The 21,632-nt window shown below is 45.3% G+C and overlaps 1 protein-coding gene and 2 long non-coding RNA genes across 4 annotated transcripts in view; 2 read left to right on the top strand and 1 right to left on the bottom strand.

The window, feature by feature from the left end:
- stab2 (stabilin 2) overlaps positions 1–21,632 on the bottom strand; it is a 28,693-nt gene that overhangs the window by 779 nt on the left and 6,282 nt on the right. For both annotated transcript variants that reach the window (XM_071502744.1, XM_071502745.1), the window contains exons 13-67: positions 20,808–20,951; positions 20,654–20,716; positions 20,360–20,476; positions 19,898–19,951; positions 19,730–19,810; positions 19,403–19,555; positions 19,135–19,194; positions 18,908–19,009; positions 18,587–18,673; positions 18,376–18,487; positions 18,118–18,298; positions 17,535–17,628; positions 17,286–17,444; positions 16,527–16,622; positions 16,336–16,428; positions 16,202–16,249; positions 15,764–15,897; positions 15,575–15,677; positions 15,409–15,486; positions 15,228–15,317; positions 15,038–15,145; positions 14,811–14,942; positions 14,595–14,723; positions 14,449–14,511; positions 13,883–13,981; positions 13,609–13,804; positions 13,029–13,124; positions 12,436–12,493; positions 12,243–12,316; positions 11,981–12,106; positions 11,624–11,697; positions 11,389–11,460; positions 10,933–11,052; positions 10,815–10,859; positions 10,646–10,738; positions 9,954–10,109; positions 9,723–9,845; positions 9,512–9,571; positions 9,240–9,416; positions 8,749–8,838; positions 8,519–8,665; positions 5,645–5,704; positions 5,393–5,516; positions 4,262–4,411; positions 4,074–4,178; positions 3,844–3,951; positions 3,389–3,582; positions 3,163–3,304; positions 2,211–2,344; positions 1,802–1,967; positions 1,386–1,492; positions 1,192–1,311; positions 966–1,112; positions 445–555; positions 197–328 (exon numbers count right to left, since the gene is read on the bottom strand). In XM_071502744.1, the coding sequence (XP_071358845.1) occupies positions 197–328; positions 445–555; positions 966–1,112; positions 1,192–1,311; positions 1,386–1,492; positions 1,802–1,967; positions 2,211–2,344; positions 3,163–3,304; positions 3,389–3,582; positions 3,844–3,951; positions 4,074–4,178; positions 4,262–4,411; positions 5,393–5,516; positions 5,645–5,704; positions 8,519–8,665; positions 8,749–8,838; positions 9,240–9,416; positions 9,512–9,571; positions 9,723–9,845; positions 9,954–10,109; positions 10,646–10,738; positions 10,815–10,859; positions 10,933–11,052; positions 11,389–11,460; positions 11,624–11,697; positions 11,981–12,106; positions 12,243–12,316; positions 12,436–12,493; positions 13,029–13,124; positions 13,609–13,804; positions 13,883–13,981; positions 14,449–14,511; positions 14,595–14,723; positions 14,811–14,942; positions 15,038–15,145; positions 15,228–15,317; positions 15,409–15,486; positions 15,575–15,677; positions 15,764–15,897; positions 16,202–16,249; positions 16,336–16,428; positions 16,527–16,622; positions 17,286–17,444; positions 17,535–17,628; positions 18,118–18,298; positions 18,376–18,487; positions 18,587–18,673; positions 18,908–19,009; positions 19,135–19,194; positions 19,403–19,555; positions 19,730–19,810; positions 19,898–19,951; positions 20,360–20,476; positions 20,654–20,716; positions 20,808–20,951 (6,087 nt within the window). The remainder of the gene's footprint in view (positions 1–196; positions 329–444; positions 556–965; positions 1,113–1,191; positions 1,312–1,385; positions 1,493–1,801; positions 1,968–2,210; positions 2,345–3,162; positions 3,305–3,388; positions 3,583–3,843; positions 3,952–4,073; positions 4,179–4,261; positions 4,412–5,392; positions 5,517–5,644; positions 5,705–8,518; positions 8,666–8,748; positions 8,839–9,239; positions 9,417–9,511; positions 9,572–9,722; positions 9,846–9,953; positions 10,110–10,645; positions 10,739–10,814; positions 10,860–10,932; positions 11,053–11,388; positions 11,461–11,623; positions 11,698–11,980; positions 12,107–12,242; positions 12,317–12,435; positions 12,494–13,028; positions 13,125–13,608; positions 13,805–13,882; positions 13,982–14,448; positions 14,512–14,594; positions 14,724–14,810; positions 14,943–15,037; positions 15,146–15,227; positions 15,318–15,408; positions 15,487–15,574; positions 15,678–15,763; positions 15,898–16,201; positions 16,250–16,335; positions 16,429–16,526; positions 16,623–17,285; positions 17,445–17,534; positions 17,629–18,117; positions 18,299–18,375; positions 18,488–18,586; positions 18,674–18,907; positions 19,010–19,134; positions 19,195–19,402; positions 19,556–19,729; positions 19,811–19,897; positions 19,952–20,359; positions 20,477–20,653; positions 20,717–20,807; positions 20,952–21,632) is intronic.
- LOC139635417 (uncharacterized) lies at positions 18,178–19,049 on the top strand. The gene is made up of 3 exons (XR_011694203.1): positions 18,178–18,312; positions 18,562–18,687; positions 18,916–19,049. It is a non-coding gene; the product is annotated as an uncharacterized lncRNA (long non-coding RNA).
- Positions 19,484–20,487, top strand: LOC139635418 (uncharacterized). Its single transcript, XR_011694204.1, has 3 exons — positions 19,484–19,621; positions 19,754–19,863; positions 20,348–20,487. It is a non-coding gene; the product is annotated as an uncharacterized lncRNA (long non-coding RNA).

Genomic DNA, 21,632 nt, shown 5'->3' with positions numbered 1-21,632 from the left:
AGTTAATGTGAATTAATACATTTTATTTACACAACAAATGTTATAAAAATAAACATATCGGCTGATGTTTATAAACTATACAAACAGGTAAAAAGTGTGTGCACACACACACACACACACACACACACACACACACACACACACACACACACACACACACACACACACACACACACACACACACACACACACCTACCTTAAAGTAGTGGAACTGGAAAGGTTTGGTGTTGCGGGTGTAGAAGTGGTATCCAACAAAGATGACTCCTGCCACCACAACAATCAGCAGCACCACACCGACGCCCATCCCCGCCTTGTGAGCCACGTGCATCTGCAGAGCCAATCACAGATGAGGTCAGAGGTCAAACAGGAGGAAATGCTGAGATTTCAGTTACTTCTCATTATGCGTCTGGATGAAAAACACTGTGTTCCCATGATGACGTTCACCTCTTGGTGTGGGGGCGGGGCTTTCAGGGGTCCCTGAAGAACATGTATGATCCCGTTAGAGGTCAGGACGTCGGAGCTGGTGATGAAGCGGTCGTTGATGTAACGGGACGACTGAGGAGAAGGAAAAGGTTTCAGAGGAAACAGAACTCCATTCAAAAATCTGTCGTTTTTACTTGTGTCTCAGTGGAGACCTGAAGACTTAAGAGCAGTCAGTTGTTTGAAGCTCTGACATCAGCCAATCACAGTTCACTGTACTTCCTCTCTACAGGTAACTTGAGTGAAACACACAAAAAACCAGGCAAGGTTCAGCTGGATTCAGATCAGGTCAGTCACCTACAAGTGAGTTAACTACCAGGTAAGTATCTGTTCATTAAAATAGAGGCACTGGAATGTGAGTGGATAGATGAGGGATGATAGAATCTGTTTGGTGTTTTATTGATCAGATATTGATGATTCCTGATCATATGTCTCTGGGTGGATGCTCTCGCCCTCTACTGTAAACAAGCTGTAATGACTCTGACCAGAGCTGAGGGGTTCAGCAGGTCTGAGACTCCGAGGACAGTCAGACTTCCCACTCTCGTCCGGATCCGGCTGCCGTCCTTCAGCCGGCTGAGAGGCAGAGCCTGACCCTCCGACAGGTGGAACTCAATGTCCCGCTGAGACAGAGTCTGCGGGGACATGTAGACAAGTGCAGACAGATGAGGACACGTCAACAAGTGGAGTTACAGCACCTGTCATGAGACTCACCTGGTTTTCGGGCAGGCCGGTGTTGTCAGGGACAAACAGAGTGGACTGGACTGTCAGGTTGCTGAGACGCTTCACAAACTGTTTCCCGGACTCAGATGCCTCAGAGTAGTTCAGGATTTGCTGAGGAATCAAAAACAGAGATGACATGAACCACAGCAGGGACCTGGTCCTGGTTCAGCTGGTCTTAGACTCACTGTGAGGAAGTTGGAGAAGGTTGCCGTGGATCTGAGGACCTGCAGCAGGTTTCCTGTGCAGCTGAAGCCGTCTCCAAGGTAACCGACCCGACACTCACACCTCACCTCTGAAACACATGACAGTTATCATGATGTCATCAGGGGTGATTAATGATGTCACTCACTTAAACATTGATCCTTGTAGGTTCATATTGATTTTATTCATATTGATTCACTGATGACCGATTTTAACCTTTGACCTCACCGTGTGATGTCACAAACACAAAAAAATTGATGTTGAAATTTTTATCTTGTTTTGGTTCAAGTTGAAATGTTGAATTAAATCGAGTTAAATCATTGTGTTGTCACATTAAAACTAATAATAAGTTTCATTTATAAGAGATAAAACAGTCCTGTCTGGTTCGGGCTCCTCTCACCCTTCATCCTGTAGCAGAACGTGTCCCAGGTCTCGCTCAGGTTTTTGCGGATCCCGTAGTCCACGATGCCCACGTGTCCAAAGCCACAGTTGGGGTTGGAGTAGGTGGTGGGGTAGGCCACCCGGGCCTGGTCCAACCAGCCGGCAGCACACATGTTGAGCCCCCCCTGCAGGAGCACCAGGACAGTGAATCAGTTAAACCCAGTAGATACAGTAGAGTCCATGTCTCCTGCTGATGAGGTCTCTGTGAACCCTGTTCAGGTGGGGGACCTCAGTCTGGTTCTCCAGGAGTTTGTTCTTGTCTCTGTAATAAAGAGACAGTCTACACCAGGTCTGGACCCAGCCTTGACTTGACCCGCAGCTTCACTCAGGTTTACACGGGTCAATGTATCTGTGCTGCGTTCACTGACCTGCTGAGCGTAGGACAGCTGAGTGTAGGTAGCCAGGCTGCCTCCCTCTGCAGAGCAGGCCTGTTGAGCTCCAGTGTAGTTCAGTTTGTACTGACCCCAGTCTGAGCGGTAGTGAAACACACCGAGTGTTGAATCTGCACACAGACACACAAGACACTGATGTTAAACACAACAACAACAACAACAACAGCAACACACTGATGTTCAACACAACAACAATAACAGCAACAACAACACACTGATGTTCAACACAACAACAACACACTGATGTTCAACACAACAACAACAGCAACACATTGATGTTTAACACAACAACAACAGCAACAACACACTGATGTTCAACACAACACAACACAACAACAACAGCAACACACTGATGTTCAACACAACAACAACACACTGATGTTCAACACAACAACAACAGCAACACATTGATGTTTAACACAACAACAACAGCAACAACACATTGATGTTTAACACAACAACAACAGCAACAACACATTGATGTTTAACACAACAACAACAGCAACAACACACTGATGTTCAACACAACAACAACAACAGCAACACACTGATGTTCAACACAACACAACACAACAACAACAACAACACACTGATGTTCAACACAACAACAACACACTGATTTTCAACACAACAACAACAGCAACACACTGATGTTCAACACAACAACACAACAACAACAACAAGAACAACACCACACTGATGTTCAACACAGCAACAGCTACACACTGATGTTCAACACAGCAACAGCTACACACTGATGTTCAATACAACAACACAACAACACAATAACAACACTGTTTTTACATGTAGAGACGTGGAAATTCCTGAAACCCTGAACTCATCCTGATTCACCTCAGGTGTTTGGTGTCTGTCATTCACCACTTCAAGTGCAGAGGTGCCTGATGGGAAAAGAGTGAAGCGACATCACCTTCAAAGTGTAGGTCTGTGCACTGGGCATCCTGATGACACTGTCCGTTGTCTTGGAGACAGCGGCTGACCGGCAGCTGTTTGACCTTGCAGGTGACTCCGTCTCCGACATAGCTGTCCTTACAGGTGCACCTCTTCTTGCCCTGTTCACACAGACACTGATCATCTTCCTGTCACATACACATCTGAGACACTTAAACCTGTGAACGACCCCGCCTCCTCCTCACCGGAGCCGTCATGGTGCAGGTGGCGTGTTCGTGGCAGCCACCATTATCTCCAGAGACACAGGGGTCGATGGGCTGACAGGTGAAGCCGTCACCAGAGTGACCTTTAGGACAGGTGCAGCTCACCTTTTCTCCTTTCTGCGAACATTTGGCTCCTTTAGCACAACCGCCATTCCAGATGTGACACATGTCCACCACTGTAGAGACAGAGATCAGCTGACGCTATGACTCACACAGATCTGACACGCCCACCACTGACTGAGACATCCTGAACTTCAGTGATGTCACAACACATTCATTCATTCATTCATCATCAAATTCATATTAATGGACTCTCTCTGTCTTCCTTGTGTTTGGGGCTCATCATGCTCTAAGTTATGGAACTACAGTTCCCATAATGCTTTGGGGGTGTAGGTAAGTTAGGTGTGATGTCATGTGTGTGTTCAGAATGTGTTAACCTGTACAGGTGAATCCATCTCCTTCATAAAAAGGCCAACAGATGCAGGTGTTGTTCTCCTGACAGACGGCTTTAGAAGAACAGGGCGGAGAACAGAGGAACACCTCCGCTGGACGAGACACAGACACCGTCAGTCAGCTGATTCATTCTTTAAGTTGTCATGACAACAGGTCCACACAGGTCTCATCTCTATCGTCAGTCCATCAACACTTTACATCCTCTCTCACTCACTCTGCTCAGTGTCACATCGCTCTCCGCTCCATCCAGCCTCACAGAAACAGGAACCTGTACCTCTACGTCCATCGTCACATGACCCGTGTTCTGAACAGTTACAGGCTGAAAGACCAACAGGTCAACACAAACCGTCAGGACCAGAACACCCACAGGATCACATGACAAACTGTTGGACTGGTGCTCACCTTTACAGGTAGGTCCATAGAACCCATCACTGCACTGCTCGCAGGCCATGCCCCTGAAACCTGCGTCACAGGTACAGGTACCGTTACCTAGGTGACCATCATCACATTTACCATGGTTACTGCAGGGAGAGCCAACTCCACCTGGACACACTGGACAAGTGGAGGAGAGATCAATTAACGCAGGTTAATAAATGACGTCATACTCCTGATGTCACTGTAAGCATCATCATTTTCATGTCAAAACATTTAATAAATGAGTGTTGAACGTTTTCAAAACAGAGAAATTCACAAACTGTTGGTGAAAAATGTCACAACAATGAAAACATTTAATTATGCTGAATGACTTTGGTGAATGCCTCACTGTATGGAAGCCCATTGGTGCCAAAAAGGAAAGAAAACTGATGAAAAGTTAGATATAATGAAAATGTTCATGTTCAGTCAAAATTATAGCGAGTAAAATTCATAAAATTTTAGTTTTATTATAACTGTTCATGTAAACATCACAAAACCCTCGATTGTCAAAATGGTGCAAAACTGTGATGAGTCAGAATTACAAAATATATTAAGATCTTTTTCATTTCAGGAAAAACATAATTATTATAAGTTAATAATATAAAAATAAGACTTATCATTCCTGTAGTTAAAATTATAACTGTTAAATTAAAAAAAATCTCTCAGCTTTAATCAGCCCTGAATTGAGCTCCGTCAGGTTCTGGTCTGGACTGTGGACCTGCTGCAGCCTGTACGCAAATGTCTGAGTGTCTTTTGTTTATATTCATATTTTATATCTTTTTGTTTGTTGTTGTTTTTCTTCCTGTGGACCCCCCATCTGTGTACTTAATAAAGAAAAAAATATAATTTACAAAGTCAAAATTATTTGTTAACAAAACAAAAATGCTCTCTCTCCAAGTTTATCTCTCTATGTCATAAGTAAGAATTTTGAGACACTAATACTCAGATTAATCTCATATTTTTACCATCAGAACTTTTATTCTTGTTATGTCTGACTTTTCATATTTATTTTTTTTCTGACAGGAATGAACTTCCACAGAAAAGTCACCAGATTCTCTATCATCTTTTTTTATCACATAGATCTGAATGTTTCATATGTGGTTGACAGGACTGTCTCACCCAGACAGTCTCGTCCATGGTAACCATGACAACACTTTGGTTGCCAGACGTTGACAGTGCAGATGCTGCTGCAGCCGGTGTTTTTAGTAACGAAGATGGTGGGAAGATCGCACTTCTGAACCTCCTGAACACAACACAACACAAAGGAGACGTCAGACACACACACAGGTACACGTTTCCTTAAAACGGTTTGTCTGTGGTAAGAGATGATGATGATGATGATGATGATGATGATGATGATGATGTGCAGACCTTTAGTTTGGACCCTCTGGGACAGCGAGTAGCTGAAGAGGTGCACAGTCCACAAGTCATCTACCACAGAGGAAGAAAAAGACACAACACAAACATAAAATCAAATGCTTTAAAGTTTACACTTCCTGCTTCTGACTTCGCTCGTCTCGTCTCTCATCTTGTCTGTTGTCTCTTGTCTCTCGTCTCTCATCTTGTCTCTTGGCTCTCGTCTCTCATCTTGTCTCTCGTCTTGTCTCTCGTCTCGTCTCTCATCTTGTCTCTTGGTTCTCGTCTTGTCTCTTGTCTTTCGTCTTGTCTCTTGTCTTGTCTCTCGTCCTTTCTGTCCTCTCTCATCTTGTCTCTCGTCTTGTCTCTTGTCTCGTCTCTCATCTTGTCTCTTGGGTCTCGTCTCGTCTCTTGTCTTGTCTTTTGTCTCTCGTCTCTTGTCTTATCTCTCATCTTGTCTCTTCTCTCTCGTCTTGTTTCTTGTCTCTCGTCTTGTCTCTTGTCTTGTCTCTCGTCCTGTCTGTCCTCTCTCGTCTTGTCTCTCGTCCTGTCTCTTGTGTTGTCTCTCGTCTTGTCTCTTGTCTCTCGTCTCGTCTCTCATCTTGTCTCTTGGCTCTCGTCTTGTCTCTCATCTTGTCTCTTGGCTCTCGTCTCTCATCTTGTCTCTCGTAATGTCTCTTGTCTCTCGTCTCATCTCTCATCTTGCCTCTTGGCTCTTGTCTCGTCTCTTGTCTCTCGTCTCGTTTCTCATCTTGTCTCTTGTCTTATCTCTCATCTTGTCTCTTCTCTCTCGTCTTGTCTCGTCTCGTCTCTCGTCTTGTCTCTTGGCTCTCGTCTCGTCTCTTGTCTCGTCTTTTGTCTCTCGTCTCGTCTCTCGTCTTGTCTTTTGTCTCTCGTCTCGTCTCTCATCTCTTCACTTGTCTCTTATCTCTTGTCTCGTTTCTCATCTTGTCTCTTGTCTTGTCTTTTGTCTCTTGTCTTATCTCTCATCTTGTCTCTTCTCTCTCGTCTTGTCTCTCGTTTCTCGTCTTGCCTCTTGTCTTGTCTCTTGTCTTGTCTTTTGTCTTGTCTGTCCTCTCTCGTCTTGTCTCTCGTCTTGTCTGTCCTCTCTCGTCTTGTCTCTCGTCCTGTCTCTTGTGTTGTCTCTCGTCTTGTCTCTTGTCTCTCGTCTCGTCTCTCATTTTGTCTCTTGGCTCTCGTCTTGTCTCTCATCTTGTCTCTTGGCTCTCGTCTCTCATCTTGTCTCTCGTCTTGTCTCTTGTCTCTCGTCTCATCTCTCATCTTGCCTCTTGGCTCTTGTCTCGTCTCTTGTCTCTTGTCTCGTTTCTCATCTTGTCTCTTGTCTTGTCTTTTGTCTCTTGTCTTATCTCTCATCTTGTCTCTTCTCTCTCGTCTTGTCTCTCGTTTCTCGTCTTGCCTCTTGTCTTGTCTCTTGTCTTGTCTTTTGTCTTGTCTGTCCTCTCTCGTCTTGTCTCTCGTCTTGTCTCTTATCTCTCGCCTTCTCTCTCGTCTTGTCTGTTCTCTCTCGTCTTATCTCTTGTCTTGTCTCTCGTCTGGTCTGTTCTCTCTCGTCTCTCGCCCTGTCTCTTGTCTTGTCTCTCGTCTGGTCTCTCATCTCTCGTCTCGTCTGGTCTCTCATCTCTCGTCTCGTCTCTCATCTTGTCTCTCGTTTCTCGTCTCGTCTCTTGTCTTTTCTCTCATCTCTCGTCTTCTCTCTTGTCTTGTCTCTTCTCTCTCATCTTGTCTCTCGTCTCGTCTCTCGTCTGGTCTCTCGTCTCTCATCTTGTCTCTTGTCTTGTCTTTTGTCTCTCGTCTCGTCTCTCGTCTTGTCTCTCATCTCTCGTCTTCTCTCTTGTCTTGTCTCTTCTCTCTCGTCTTGTCTCTTGTCTTGTCTCTTCTCTCTCGTCTCTCGCCCTGTCTCTTGTCTTGTCTCTCTTGTCTCGTCTGGTCTCTCATCTTGTCTCTCATCTTGTCTCTTGGCTCTCATCTTGTCTCTCATCTTGTCTCTGGTCTTGTCAGTACAGATTGATTTCTATAAGTATCAGACTTTTACAGGGCAGTTAGTCAACAGTGTGTCAAACCTCACTGTGATGGGAAAGTTCTGATTATGCAGTGTGAGATTGATGTGCATCCAGAAACTCATGCAGTTTACAGTGCAACCGGGTTCATTTCTGTGGCTGCAATTTACTGATGTTCCCTCAATGCCTCATGTAGACGGTATAATTTACCAATGTTACATAAACGCCTCACATGCAGACCTTCAGGAGACTCTAGCTGGCTGCTGCACAGAGAAGCAGCTCAGACAGTTGAAGAGAGTGAACTGAGGTTCTGATCTAACGAAGTTGAAACTGTGAGATTTAATCTGTGGAGATTTTTTTCACACCTGTTTGAAATGTCAGTGTCTACCTGAGCACCATGTTTTTTGCAGTGTTAAAAAATGGCGTACAGGACAGTGCAAATTGTTGCAATGTGCCATTTGATCAACGCCATACACCAGGTTTGGTCTGAACTGCTGCTGCGAGGCTCTTCTTATTGAGCAGAAAGGCTCAGCAGGTCAGATGAGTATGAATGTGACGGAGGATGTGGGGGATGAAACAGGAGACTGGGGTCTAACCTGGATGTTAAGAGTCACATTGACTATTTGGCATCTGCCTTTTATCTACTTGGCTGTTCTGCTGAAATGGTGAAAGAGTTTGAATATGCCTTTAAATATCCTTTACTATTCACATGGTGTGCTGGGTCAGTGATGTTTTCTAAAACATTCTGATTAAAAACAGCAGCACTGACATTGATCTTCTCAGTAGCTGATTATTTGAGACACCACCAGGAGCTGCAGGGAGGCCTGAGGAGAGAAGGGTTTAGTGAAGAGTCAGATAAGTGAAGATTTACCTTGAGGTCAAAGGTTGTCTGTTCATCACAGCGTCCTCCAAGGCTGGGCGGAGTCAGCAGGCAGTCAATCCCATAGGCGATCCCACCATTAAAGACGAGGTGTCTCTGAACGACCCGACACTTTCCATCATTCACAAAGATTTCTCCCTGTTCAAAGACAGTCAGTTAATACGAGCCCCCATCACCTCTTCTTCTCTGACAGAGAAGAGACAAGAGACTGTTGCACTCACGATGGCGTCCATTCCTCCGCAGCTGAAGGACAGCGGTGAGCCCTGCAGAGTCCGAGCCGAGTCCAGATGGATCAGACCTTCAGCATAAACCTGACAGACAGAGAAACGAGTCCTTCAACAAACACTGATCACAATGAACATTCAGTCTCATAAAATCACAGCTGAGCACAAACCACGACCACAGTTCAAGTCATGTTTGAGCAGAGATTGTGTATGAAGTGGGTGAAGTTGTAGCTCTGGTTGTATTGAAAAATCTTAGTTGAACCTGAATCAAGTTGCACACGATGAAATCAGTTCTGTCTCACAGTGAGAGCAGTGGAGATGTAATGATCCCTAATACAGGTTGCGTCATTTATTTATTCATCTGCCAAATGAATAAAGATGAATCTAATTTCATTTCCCTGTAAATGTTTCTTGTTTGAACTGTATCTGAATGAACGAGGAGCCTCTGTGCAGAGACGTTCTCAGTTTCCTGTTGTTCTCAGCGTCACCTTCTGGGTCTGCAGGATGTGGTACTTCAGGTACTCCACCAGCTGAGCTTGGTTATCTTGGTGGAACAAGAAGTCCTTCTGCTCCTGCGGCAGAGACGCCATGACGCTGTCTGAAGGCAGGAAGGCCGTCACGGGCTGGTACATCCCATTGTTCACCAGGTCCATCACACCTGTGTCCTGAAACACAGGTAAAACATCATCACTGTGTGACCCTCCGTCTTCATCATCTTTACCTTCGTCTTCCTTTTCTGAACCAAGTTTTAACGTCTCACCTCGAGCAGTTTGTAGAAGGTTTTGTAACCATGACGTTCAGCCACATCGGTCAGGTTCACCTGGAGAAAAACGTGACAACTCATTGATGAGTGAAAATAAACTGATCAGTGAAACTGATCAATGATATGATCCCCGTCTGTTCTTTTACATCATCAGCTGATTGATCAGAGATGACTGGATAAATGAAGGTGCAGGCTGTGGTGAACTGACCGGGACGTCTGGATCTTTGTTCACGTCAGGAGGAAGCAGGATCTGGTCAATTTCATGGAAAATCCCGTTAATGCTGACGTCGTGGCTGTAGGTCACGTTGGCCTGGTTGATGAAGATGTTGCCCTGAAAATATTCAGCAGTTTTTATTTATTACTGTTGATTGATGTGCAGACTGAGTTTTCTGAGTGAAATGAAACCAGAGCCTAGTTGCTCTGCCCTCTGATTGGTCACCTGGATGGACCTGGTGGTCAGAACGAGTCCAGACAGAGATGTCAGGTTTCGGGGTCGACTCAGGTCGGCAAGCAGCAGAGTGTGACACATAACGATGTGGCTGCGCAGGATGGTGGCAAATTGTTCTTTATGTTTTTCCATCCTCATCGATTGTATCTAAAAAGAAAAAAAACAACAGAAACAAATCAGCTTTGTTCGGCATTGAGTTAACTGTCACACTCTTTACATTTTTTTTGTTTTTATTCTGTTTCACAAGTGATTTATTCTCACTTTAAGATCTGTGTTATAGAATATTAAACTTTGTCTTGTTTAAATTTAGAGACAGTTTCTTGCTATTTCTTTAATAATTGTAATTTTTCTTTCAAATATAATTTTTCTAAAAAAAAAAATGCTGTTAGAATTTGATGTGTTTGCTTTAATATCTAGATTCAGGGTTAGGTTGAGTTTGTGCTGAGTCACAAACCAAAGTACTGGACCAGTCCCATTGTTGCCCTGATGATGGCGCTAGAGGAAAAGTCAGAGGATCATCACAGTTATTCCAGTTCCTCCTGAGGGGAACATGAATGTCTGACCACATGTCATCACAGTCATCAGCTGCTGAGACGTTTCAGTCTGACTGACTCCCGTTAACGTCCGAAGAGACAGATTTAAATCAGAACATTTATGACTCTGAATCAGATCAAATTCATCACCTTGGCGGCATTGTTTTTATCAGGTTCGAAGGCACTGCTGCTCGGAGCGAAGACGGTGAACGGACCCCGGCCTTTCAGAGAAATCTCCACCATCTGAAACCAGAGTTTTAACTTCTGTTAACGTGCTTCACCTGCAGGGGGCGACACAGAAAAACGCCTCCTCACTCACCATCAGACCGAGGTAGAAGTCTCTCAGCTTCCTGCTCAGGAGTTCCTGCAAAGAGTCAGCTGTTAGGTCAAAGAGCCAAGGAGACACGTGGTTCTGTGTTAATATTTAAGCTGCTCACCTTCCCCACGGTGCCTCTGCAGGTGAGTCCGTCTCCAATGAAGTTGCTGGGGCACATGCAGGTACGAACACCTGGACCACTCATGTTACAGCGAGCGAACTGGTGACAGCCTCCGTTTCTCTGGAAACATGTATGACATGACGTATGACATCACTTCTAGCAAAAACTATAAATATGGTTTCCATTGTGATTAAAAGTACTTCACACAGTTCTGTTTCTCTGCAGTACTCAGAGTTCCCTTAGTTTTTTTAATAAGCAGTAATTTGTGTGACCTGGAAGTTGAGATTTACATCAAAGAACTTTTGAAACACTTCAGTGTTCCCTCACAATAATGATGCCTTCAAGTACTTCAGTGTTTCATCACAATAATGATGCCTTCAGGTACTTCAGTGTTCCCTCAGACGTTCAGTTTGCATTATATCACAGTCATTTTTTCATTGTATTTTACAAACTCACCTTTCGACACAAGTTGATCATCTGACAGTTCTGCCCGTCACCTGAGTAACCGTCACTGCAGGCACAGGACGTCTGAAAGTGACAGAGAATGACACTGTACAACAAATATGATGCAGGTACAGGTCAGTACAGTTCGGGACAGGTAAGTACAAGTATGTACAGGTCAGTACAGGTAGATACAGGTATTTACAGGTAGGTGTCACATAAAACATCAGCAAGTAGAATCAGGTTTTACTTTGTTCGGGCCGACGTGGACACAGTCTGCGTTGACATGGCAGCCTCCGTTTCCTTCCAGACAGGGATTTATCTCTGTGGGACAAATAGAAAACCCTGGCAGCACTCAAACGCAGCACACATTCTGTTAGTTTACCTGACGACTTTTACCTGTGACAGTGTGTTAGAAACGTTCAGACTGCTGATCAAACTCTGGTTTGATTAATAAAGTTATTTTGTAAGAACGTCTCTGCACTACTGCTAGTCTGACACTTCTAACACAGACATGTGAATGAATTAATTCCATCCTCTAATTTAGGTGAACCAGGGTCCAACCACCTGACACAGGTGAAACCACAGGTGTTCTGAGTTCACCTACCGACACACACGAGTCCATCTCCAGAGTATCCGCTGTTACAGACGCAGTCTCTGAGTCCAGGTCGAGTCCTCTTACAGACGGCGTACAGACTGCAGCCGCCGTTATCCAACACACACGGGTCTTTAGCTGCAGACATCATCATCATCATCATCATCAAGATTTCAGGAACATGAGCTCACAGCTCATCTTTAACTTTGACTCTGTGTGTTTGTTCAGGTGAACTCAGGTGTGATTGGTTCACCTGTCAGGGTGTCATTTTTACCTTGACAGGAAGACCCGTTTCCCTCGAATCCTGCAGCACAGAGGCACCGAGGGCCAGACGGTCCGATCACACAGCTGTCAGAACAGAGTGACACACAAAGTGTGAACAACAACATCCTGCAAGAGGCGGGGCCACAGCTCCAGCTGATATGTGAGGCGGTGACCAGGCCTCAGTGAAGATCCCCCTCACTTACTTTGCACTGGTGTGACATCTGACGGAGCCGCAGAGCTCGTCGACTGAGGATTCAACCTCTGGAAACACAGAGCAGGTTTAGACACAAAGTCTTCACAGGTTATTTCAGACAAACATCACATTTACTACGAGCTGAAGTATTTTAGTATTTCAAGAAAAAGGACTCAACATTTACAAACATTTGATGTGTTTAGAATAAAGTGAAACATAAAAAATGAAGTAAAAATAATAAAGACAACAACTTATGAGAAAAATGCTGTAATTTTTTGTGAATACTTGTAATATATCTATTAGAATACTTTATCAAATACTCTTCTACCACTGGTAGAATAAAGTTGTAACACTAAGATAAAAGCCAATATTACGAGTCCAAGTCTTATGAGGATAAAAGTTACATTTCAAGAATAAAGTTCAACATTCAACATAAAAATCTCATCTACTAAACTAAAAACTTCACTTTCATGTATTGAGAAAATATAACGTTATTTTTTTTAATATTAAAAATCATGTAGAGTTCATTTCAAAATATTTTTTATCGTCAAACTTTATATAAACTGATGTGTCTGTTCCTCAGTTTCACTGTGATGTTCTTACTCTCGTCACAGACGATTCCTTTCCAGCCGACATCACACTCACACGTCCCGTCACCTGAGAGACCTTCACTACAGCGGCCATTTTTACACCTGCAGTCTGAGGAGGAGGAGGGACAATCACAGTTCACTGTACATTCATCTGTATAGATCTCTGTCTGTCTGTCTGTCTGTCTGTCTGTCTTGTTTGGTTGTTTTGGTTGTTTTGGTTTGTTTTTTTGTTTGTTTCTTTGTTTCTTTCTGTCTGTCTGGTCTGGTCTGGGTTTGTTTGTTTGTTTCTTTGTTTGTCTGTCTGTCTGCGGGATTACACAAAAACCATTTGCACCAGATGCAAATACCTTGGAGGAGGTATGGGTCCTGGTCCAAAGAAACCACTACGTTTTGGTGCTGATAACATCATGAAGTATTCCTGTCTATGATCCAGATCATAGGTTCCAGGTCAGATCCATGATACGAGTTTGGTGCAGATCCAGATAATAATCTGGATCAGATCCAGTTTGGATCAGATGATAATCTGGATCTGACAGACAGGTGTAGCACTGTTTGGCCTTGGTAGGGGTCTGACTCTACTGAGTTCTGTTCACCTTGGTCACAGTGGACTCCATATTTCCCACTCTGGCAGGTCTCACAGGCCGTCCCATTGAACCCTCTGTTACACTGACAGACTCCGGTCCCACCCGTCCCGTCCAGACACACTCCGTTACCGAAGCAGGGCTGACCCTTTGGACCGGGACATGGCTCACAGTGCTCCCCAAAAAACCCTTCACAACACCTCCGCACCTGGAAACAGAAAAGGTCTTTTATAGTGAAGGAACTTCCTGTGTGTGTGGTTGTGTTTCTGCAGCGGAGCAGACGTACGATGCTCCTCTGGAGGCAGGTGGCCCTGCAGCCAATGGTCAGCAGCCGCTCCTCCTCAAACATCCGGGTGAACATACACTTCCTGGTCCTGGCTGACCCCTGCAGGGAACAGGTACAGAGCTGAGACCAGGTGACACAGCAAGAACACAAACACGAAGCCATGATGGCATGAATGTGCTAATTTGCATATTACATCATCTAGCAACATTTAGCAGCTTTAGCTTCTCTCCATTGAGAGAAGTTGTTTACACAAGTTTTAAACTACGTCCTCTGTGATCCCACATGGTCCAGACCTGTACTAGATTTAGACCTGGTCCTGTTTATTTAGTTATATTTGAATTATCTGTTGTAATATGTGGCCTGGAACCAGATGATTTATTGGATCTGACTTTAACTGTGTTCTTCTGCGTAAACAAAGAGAGGAAGTGAATCAAACGCCCAGAAAGAATCCACCTGCTGCTCAAACACTAAGTCAGAGGGTCTGAAGGTCAGAGGGTCTGAGTGTCAGAGGGTCAGAGGGTCTGAGGGTCAGAGGGTCAGAGGGTCTGAGGGTCTGAGGGTCTTACAGCTGGGACGGTGTCGTTGGGGCAGATCTTGCTCTGTGGGAACAGACAGTCGACACACGCCCCCTGTGGAGGAAGAGAGCAGTATTAATATTCTTCAACAGGGGAGTCTGGGTCTGACTGTCTCTGCAGGTGCTGGGTGACGTTACCATGATGGTCAGGTACATGGCTTCATCACAGCGGTTCCTGTTGATCTCCAGAACAGCTGACAGGCCGTGGATCACACCGTTACCACTCAGGAGGTTGGACGAGTTGATCTGTGCCTCGTTCACATACAGCTGGAAGACACATCATGTGATCAGGTCATCATCATGTGATCAGATCATCATGTGATCAGGTTTCTCTGATGTGGCTCAGGTCCACACCTTTCCGTCTCGAGGGAAGAAGCCGAGCTGGAAGGAGAACCCGAGCAGCGTCTCTCTGTATCCTCCAGGCTGCAGGTCGGTCTTCAACAGACGCTCTGACATCACCACATGGTAACGAGTCGTATTCACATCCTGTTAACAAAATAAAAGCACTGAGCTATTTTTCAGTGAAACAGCTGTGTGGACGCTGTCCCTTTAAATGTGCTCTCATGTCAGACACCTCGTACCAGGGCAGTGGCAGCCATTTTCTTGAGGTAATTGTTGATGGCAGCGTTTGTCGGAGCAAAGACAGTGAACTCGTTGGCCTGTTCGATCTCATCTGTCAGGTTGTACTCCTGAACAACAAACAACATGTCAACAAACACCACAAACTCTCCTCCAGAGCTACAGAACGTTCAGCAGTGTCTGTGTTCGTACCATCAGATACGATCTGAACAGTGAGAACTCAGGTCTCAGAGCGAGCGTCGCCAGCAGCCCTTCGCTTAGCTTCCTGTCAGGAACCAGAACCTGCAGGTGAACAGTCAGAGACAGAGAGAGCCATCAGTCTGTCTGTGGCGTCGAAGTGTCACCAGCGTCGTTACCACGGTGAGCTCTGTACCTTATCGATGACATGGATCAGGCCATTGGTTGCAGCTAAATCTGAGGTGGTGACGGAGGCTCCACCCACAGCTGTGAGCTGACACAACAAACACACTGAATCAGACCAACATCAGGGCTCCTCCCCTTTCTGTGAGCTGAGTAAAGCATCACCTCTGTGGACTCACCTCATTGGTTGTTGAAACACGAAGTGTTGCATGGAGAAGCGACGTCACAGAGGAGACGGTCCTCAGGCTGGACAGTGGATAGTTCCCTGGGATCATGTGGTTTCTGTCAGGTAAACACACGGCAGCTGTTACAGATGTTAAACAGCTGGAGACAGAACTGAGCCGCGTTACGATGAAAACAGTTGTAACCTGATGAGACTCGGCAGGTTCCCCTTCATTGTCCAGAAGCCCTTGTCCTCTAGAGACATCTTTGCAACAGCAGCTGAAGACGGAACCAGGATGGTGAAGTTCTGATCCGGCAGAGACCAGGCCAGACCGGAGTCCTGACAGAAATATGAACTCAGAGGTTTGTAGTGAACTCAGGTCAGTTATTGTGACCACAGGAGTTTTAGTTGTGCAGGTCTCAGCAGGTCTGGTTGAACACGTTTGTAAATGACCTGTTGTTCCACTGTTGTATTAACTCTGCTTCACTTCCACTTCCACTCATGGTAGTGTTGTGTTACCCTCTCTACAATGATTGATTAACACTGTCTTTGAGTTGTGCTTCAGTCGTGCATACACCACAGTAAACAAACATATCCACAGTTACTGGTCTGACCGGGTCTGACCTGGTCTGGTGGTACTCACAGTGGTCCAGGTGAAGAACTCTGAGGCGTCGGGCAGAGCCATCAGTTCCTGAAATCATCAGAGCGGACTCAGATCTGGTGGTGAAGGTCCAGCTGAACCTACTTGTCAAAGGTGTGAACGCGGTCATCACTCACCTGGTCCAGTGTGCCGAAACATATCAGTCCATTTCCAGCAAAGCCTTCGTCACAGACACACGTCCACCCTGACGACAGCAGCTGACAGCTAGCCTGAGGACAGGAAGAGCAGAGTCACTCACCTGAGGCCTCAGAGGGTTTACCTGTCTACCTGTATGGAAATATACACTGGAGTCTGTTACTGGACTCACCAGGAAGTGACAGCCTCCGTTCACAGTGACACACTGGTTCACAGCTTCACAGTCTCGTCCAGTCCCTTTGTATCCCGCTTTACAGCTGCAGTCACTCTGTGGGTGCAAGATCACATCAGGTCTTAGTATATACCTGTGTTTATATACCTGTATATATACCTAGTCTGTCTATAAACCTGGACGTAGACTCTGGGTCTGAAAAGTGAAGCCTGTGCTGAAGAGCCTTAAAGCTGCATTCTATCTAATGACCATCAGGGGGCGACTCCACTGGTTGTAAAAAGAGTCTGATTGTATTTAAGTCTATTTGAAAATGAGGAAAATAGACCATTAAGCAGGGTATGCATTAGGGTGGGGCTACTGTGTGATTGACACTGTCTCATGTGTCCATAATGGAAAAATGATCAGCTCAAACTTGTTAACTTCAGCCCTTGTTTCCATGGTTACAGGGTAAACTCCCGGCAGCTTGTGGTATTGTTTCATCAAAATGGAAAGAATTATGGTTGTAAAAATGTCCTCATGTGACTCTATAAGAGTATTCTACTTCCTGCTTAAACACCTGTAGCATCATGGGAACTGTAGTTCAATTATCAAGTTTAATTCACCCTCTTTTATGTTGCTGCAGACAAACACCACAGATTATTGTGAATAACTGTACAGAGCCTGGTCAGAACCACCTGGATCTGTACTGAGATCCAGATCTGAAGGTCTACAGGGTTCAACCATGTGCCCCAATAAAGATAAAACCTCAGTGGACCTCACCTGTCCAGGTCCCACGTAGATGCAGGTGGCGTTGGGATGACAGCCTCCTCTGTCAGGACTGTCACAGTTGTTGATTGGTTGACACTCTTCTCCGTCCTCCCTCCACCCTGTCAGACACTGGCAGGTGTGAGTACCTGGTCCCGTCTTCACACATTTAGCCTGAAGAGGGCGGCAACCAGCACAAGTCAAACCACAACACCAAACCGTCAGGACCAATGAGCCGCTTATCAGCGAGGTCATGTGACTTACGTTCACGCTGCAGCTGCCTCGGAGAGGTGGAGCGCAGGGGTCCGACTCCACACAGGTGATACCATCACCTTGGTAACCAGGTTTACATACACACCTAAAAACGTACACAGCACGCATACTGAATAAAAATTACAAGTGCAGAATCTTAATCACCACAACCAGACACCGAGGGATTCACCTTCAAAATAAGAGCCTGACACAAATGCATCAAATCATTGATGCAGGGTCCAGTTCTGTATGAGGTCAGATCACACCTGAGCTACACCTGAATATCCACTTCATCATGTAGAAGGTTCGCTCTGTTCCTCACATGTTCAGGCACCATGTGACAGTCACCTGAGAGGGAGGCACTCCACTGATGCTGCTCAACCCCGGACTACGTCCACTACCGACATCACAGCTTAACGTCCTGTCTTTCTACGACGTGTGTTCACGGTAACTGTCATCTGGAAAGATTAACTACAGGTGTGGACCAGGACCGGAATTCTGATCCCACTTCTTTCTACAGAGTTCTGATTCTGGAGGGTGAAGAAATGTGGCACAGTTATTGTTGCTAAGTTAAAACTAACACAGGTAAACTCACCTTGTCGTCTCCTGACTGAAGTCACAGTCAGCATGGGCGTGACAGAACTGAGCCTGAACGCCACAGGCCGCCGTCTGTCGGTCACAGAACCGACCGGTGAAACCCATCAGACATGAGTCCGGTTTACACCGACCGTCGGAGTCCGGGCGGTTATCACACTGTCCATGGATACAGTGACAGGCTGTGGGCACACAGGTGAGGTTACATCATCCTGACATCACACCTGCCTGTATGATGTCATCAAGTGAGAAGACTTACTTGTGTCACAGTTTGGTCCATATTTGTTGGAGGATGAGCAGTACTGACAGCGAGAGCCTCTGAAGTTCGAATCACAGATACACGATCCATTTCCTCCAATTCCCTCCGTACACTGTAAAAAACACACTTCAGTTTTCCCCAGTCCCCACCATACACTGTAAAAATGTGTGGCCTTATCTCAATTAGGTTGTGTTGAGTGTTGAAATCTCACCTGACCATGTCCAGAGCAGGGAGTCTGGAATCCACCTGGACAGGGAGTGCAGTCTGGACCATAGAAACCTTTACAACATGCTGGAGTCTGAACAGACACAGGTAGACACCTCATTCAAATATGTTTTGACAGGTCACATTTTTCTTTTCCATTGTTTTACTCTTTTCTTTGCTCGGTCTTCTAATGAAGATCATTTGATATGACCAAAAGGTCCGGAACGGATTTTAAATGGAGATTGTCTGTTGGTACAGATGCTGCCCCGCAGCTCTGATCTGAATGAAGTCAGTACATCTAGAACATCTGAATCATGTGTTTACGTACTGTGACAGTTGTGTTGCAGAGCGGTGAGCAACCCTTTGCCGGGATGCCGATACCTGGACTGCCAATGTAGAGAGTGTAAACACATCCAAATATGGAGGAGCCCTGATCGGTGCACAGAGAGATCATCGTACACTGAGAGACACTTCTCTGTTTCATACACAGACGGTTCACATGTGAGTGACAGGCAATAAAAACCCAGGAAAACTAAACAGAGTGAGACATCTTACTGTGTAAACTCCAGACGAGCACTGTGACAGTTTGACTTTAGAGCAGCCAACACATCCACCCTGGAAAATAAGAGATCAGGTAGGAAAATCCATCATGTTGGACTTTTATGGTCCAAGAGGCTTCTCTGTGTTGAGCTGGACAGCACCACCATGAGGTGACTGAGCTCATGTTTGATGTTCATAAATAAACAAATAAACTGACATAAAACCAACGTGGTCCTGCATCTTCAGGGCTTCAACCCTCAGAAACGTGGCGTTTGAATCTCACCTTGATGGTCTTGGTCTCTGTGATGTCACACCTGTGGGGCAGCACTGGTTCGATGGAGGGTGGAGTCAAAACCCCATCCACCACGTACAGACGTCCATTTTTAGCTTCCACAGCCGCTTCCAACACAGCAGCTCCGTTAACCAGGATCTGACCCTGACAAACACAACACCAGTCAAAACTCCAGATGACCCTGAACACAGCACCAGGTACAGACCACAGGTATGAATATTTAAAGACGTAGAGAAATATATGACTTTACACAGCTGTGGAGAAGTAAAGTTAATATTAAAATGGTTTTACAAAAAGAAAAGCTCACACCACACTTACGTTCTCTGTCACGTTAATCGTTAGAACCTGATTGGCCATCGTCATGATCCTGCGACTGGACACAGCGTTATAGACCTCCAGCTTCAAACCAGGAGAGAGACTCATCATCAGAGGACGCCACCAGTGACAATGAAGTGAGTTAAAACACAAACAGAGAGCCGTACTCACTGCGGTGGACAGGACCATGTGATTCCTCAGGAGCTCCACCAGCTTGTTGTGACCCTGAAGGTTCAACATTTAATTAGTGTAAATTATTCTGTGGATGATTCAGGCTTTTAAAAAGAAAATATCTTAACTACCAAGAAAATCTGCTTTGAATTTGTAGTTAAAGATTAGCGACAGTTGTCAGTCACAGTACAAACCTTAAATGTTACAGAGTGGAGTTCATTTGTTTTGTAATGTTTAACAAAGTAAAAACTCATCAGATTTTTGTAACTGAAGAATTAAGTCCTGTTAGGTTATGGTTTTATGTTATTTGAGGTTTTCCCTTTAAAAGCCCCTTAAAAACCTGAGTAATGTGCAGTAAAAAACTTTTTATAATCACATATTAAAATATTTACTGAAATTTTTAATGATTAGTTTTTACCTTTCAGACGTTTGTGCTGATTTTATTGACAGGGTGGTTCTCACCTGAGCGCTGCTGAGGAAAGACAGGTGTCCTTCAGTCATGGCGTTGAAGGCCGAGCTGGTGGGAGCAAAGACAGTGATGGGTCCAGGAAGGTCCAGGACTGAGGCCAGTTCAGTTTTCTGTAGAGAGGAATAGGGAGTCTGAGAGGTTCGTCCTCTGAGGAACAGGAACGTGATGTTTGATCAGACTGATGGAGACACAGGAAGTGACTCACTCCTGGTTCATCCTTATGACATGACATCATGACATAAGTGCAGGTCAGCACTTCCTCTTGTGCTCTGCACTAATCTGCTCACCTCTAATAAAGACTTGAACTTGTCAAATTTTCCATAGTCAGAAATGATCCTCATCAGATTCTCCTGTGGAAAAACACATGAATGAATGAATGGGCGAAGAGCTCATGGTTTCATTAGCGAGTGTGTTCTCTGCTCGCCTCTAAACTTCCTGTACCTCCGTATTACTCTCCACAGTGGGAGAGACGCTGTCCAACAGCTTATTGATAATATGGATCATCCCATTGGACGCCACAACATCTGATTGGACAATCACTCCTTTCTTTCTGCTGCCATGGATACGGATTTTAGTCTGAGTGTCCTGGAAGAGAAAACAGAGAAACGTAGACTGAGGAGGATGTGTGGTGTTTGGAGGAGCTGGAGGCTGTTGACAAGTTGTCTTCATAAAACCCAGACACAGTCTCTGACCTGAGCCTTGTCACTGGTGACCTGAACCAGACTCACTCCAGTCTGAGGGACCTGACCTGTGTTGACCTGTGTTGACCTGTTCACCTGTGTTCACCTGTGTTCAACTTTGTTGACCTGTTCACCTGTGTCCACCTTTGTTGACCTGTGTTGACCTGTGCTATGTTGAGGATTTGACTTTGAGCTGGTTTAGCTCCTGAGTTTCTTCTGGGTGACGCTGCAGCAGTGAGCAGGGTTCAGGTGCTGTGGTCTGTGGATTGTGGTCTGAAGTAGACTGAGATCTAAAGGACTTCATGACTAAAGAAAACAGGGATAGTGTGTTTCCACTCACATTTCCTGCAAGCACACACGCACACACACACTGTTACCAGAAAGTCAACAGTCAGCAGTTGAGCTGTGTGTGTGTCCTGTCAGACCTGGTCCAGACTGTTGGAGACTTTGATCCAGGTTGTCTGGAGGACTGGTCTACTTATGGCTGTAAACATGGTTCATTATAGGCCAAAGGTCAAAGTTGGCTGAAACTGAACTTTGACCTGAAGCTGAACCTTATTTTGAAAGGTGAAGCTGAAACGTTTGT

Source organism: Trachinotus anak, unplaced genomic scaffold (assembly GCF_046630095.1).
Source record: "Trachinotus anak isolate AG129_WGS33_773 ecotype Australia unplaced genomic scaffold, CSIRO_AGI_Tana_v1 ptg000018l, whole genome shotgun sequence".
Classification (NCBI taxonomy): domain Eukaryota; kingdom Metazoa; phylum Chordata; class Actinopteri; order Carangiformes; family Carangidae; genus Trachinotus; species Trachinotus anak.
This window is presented reverse-complemented; position numbering and strand designations above follow the sequence as displayed.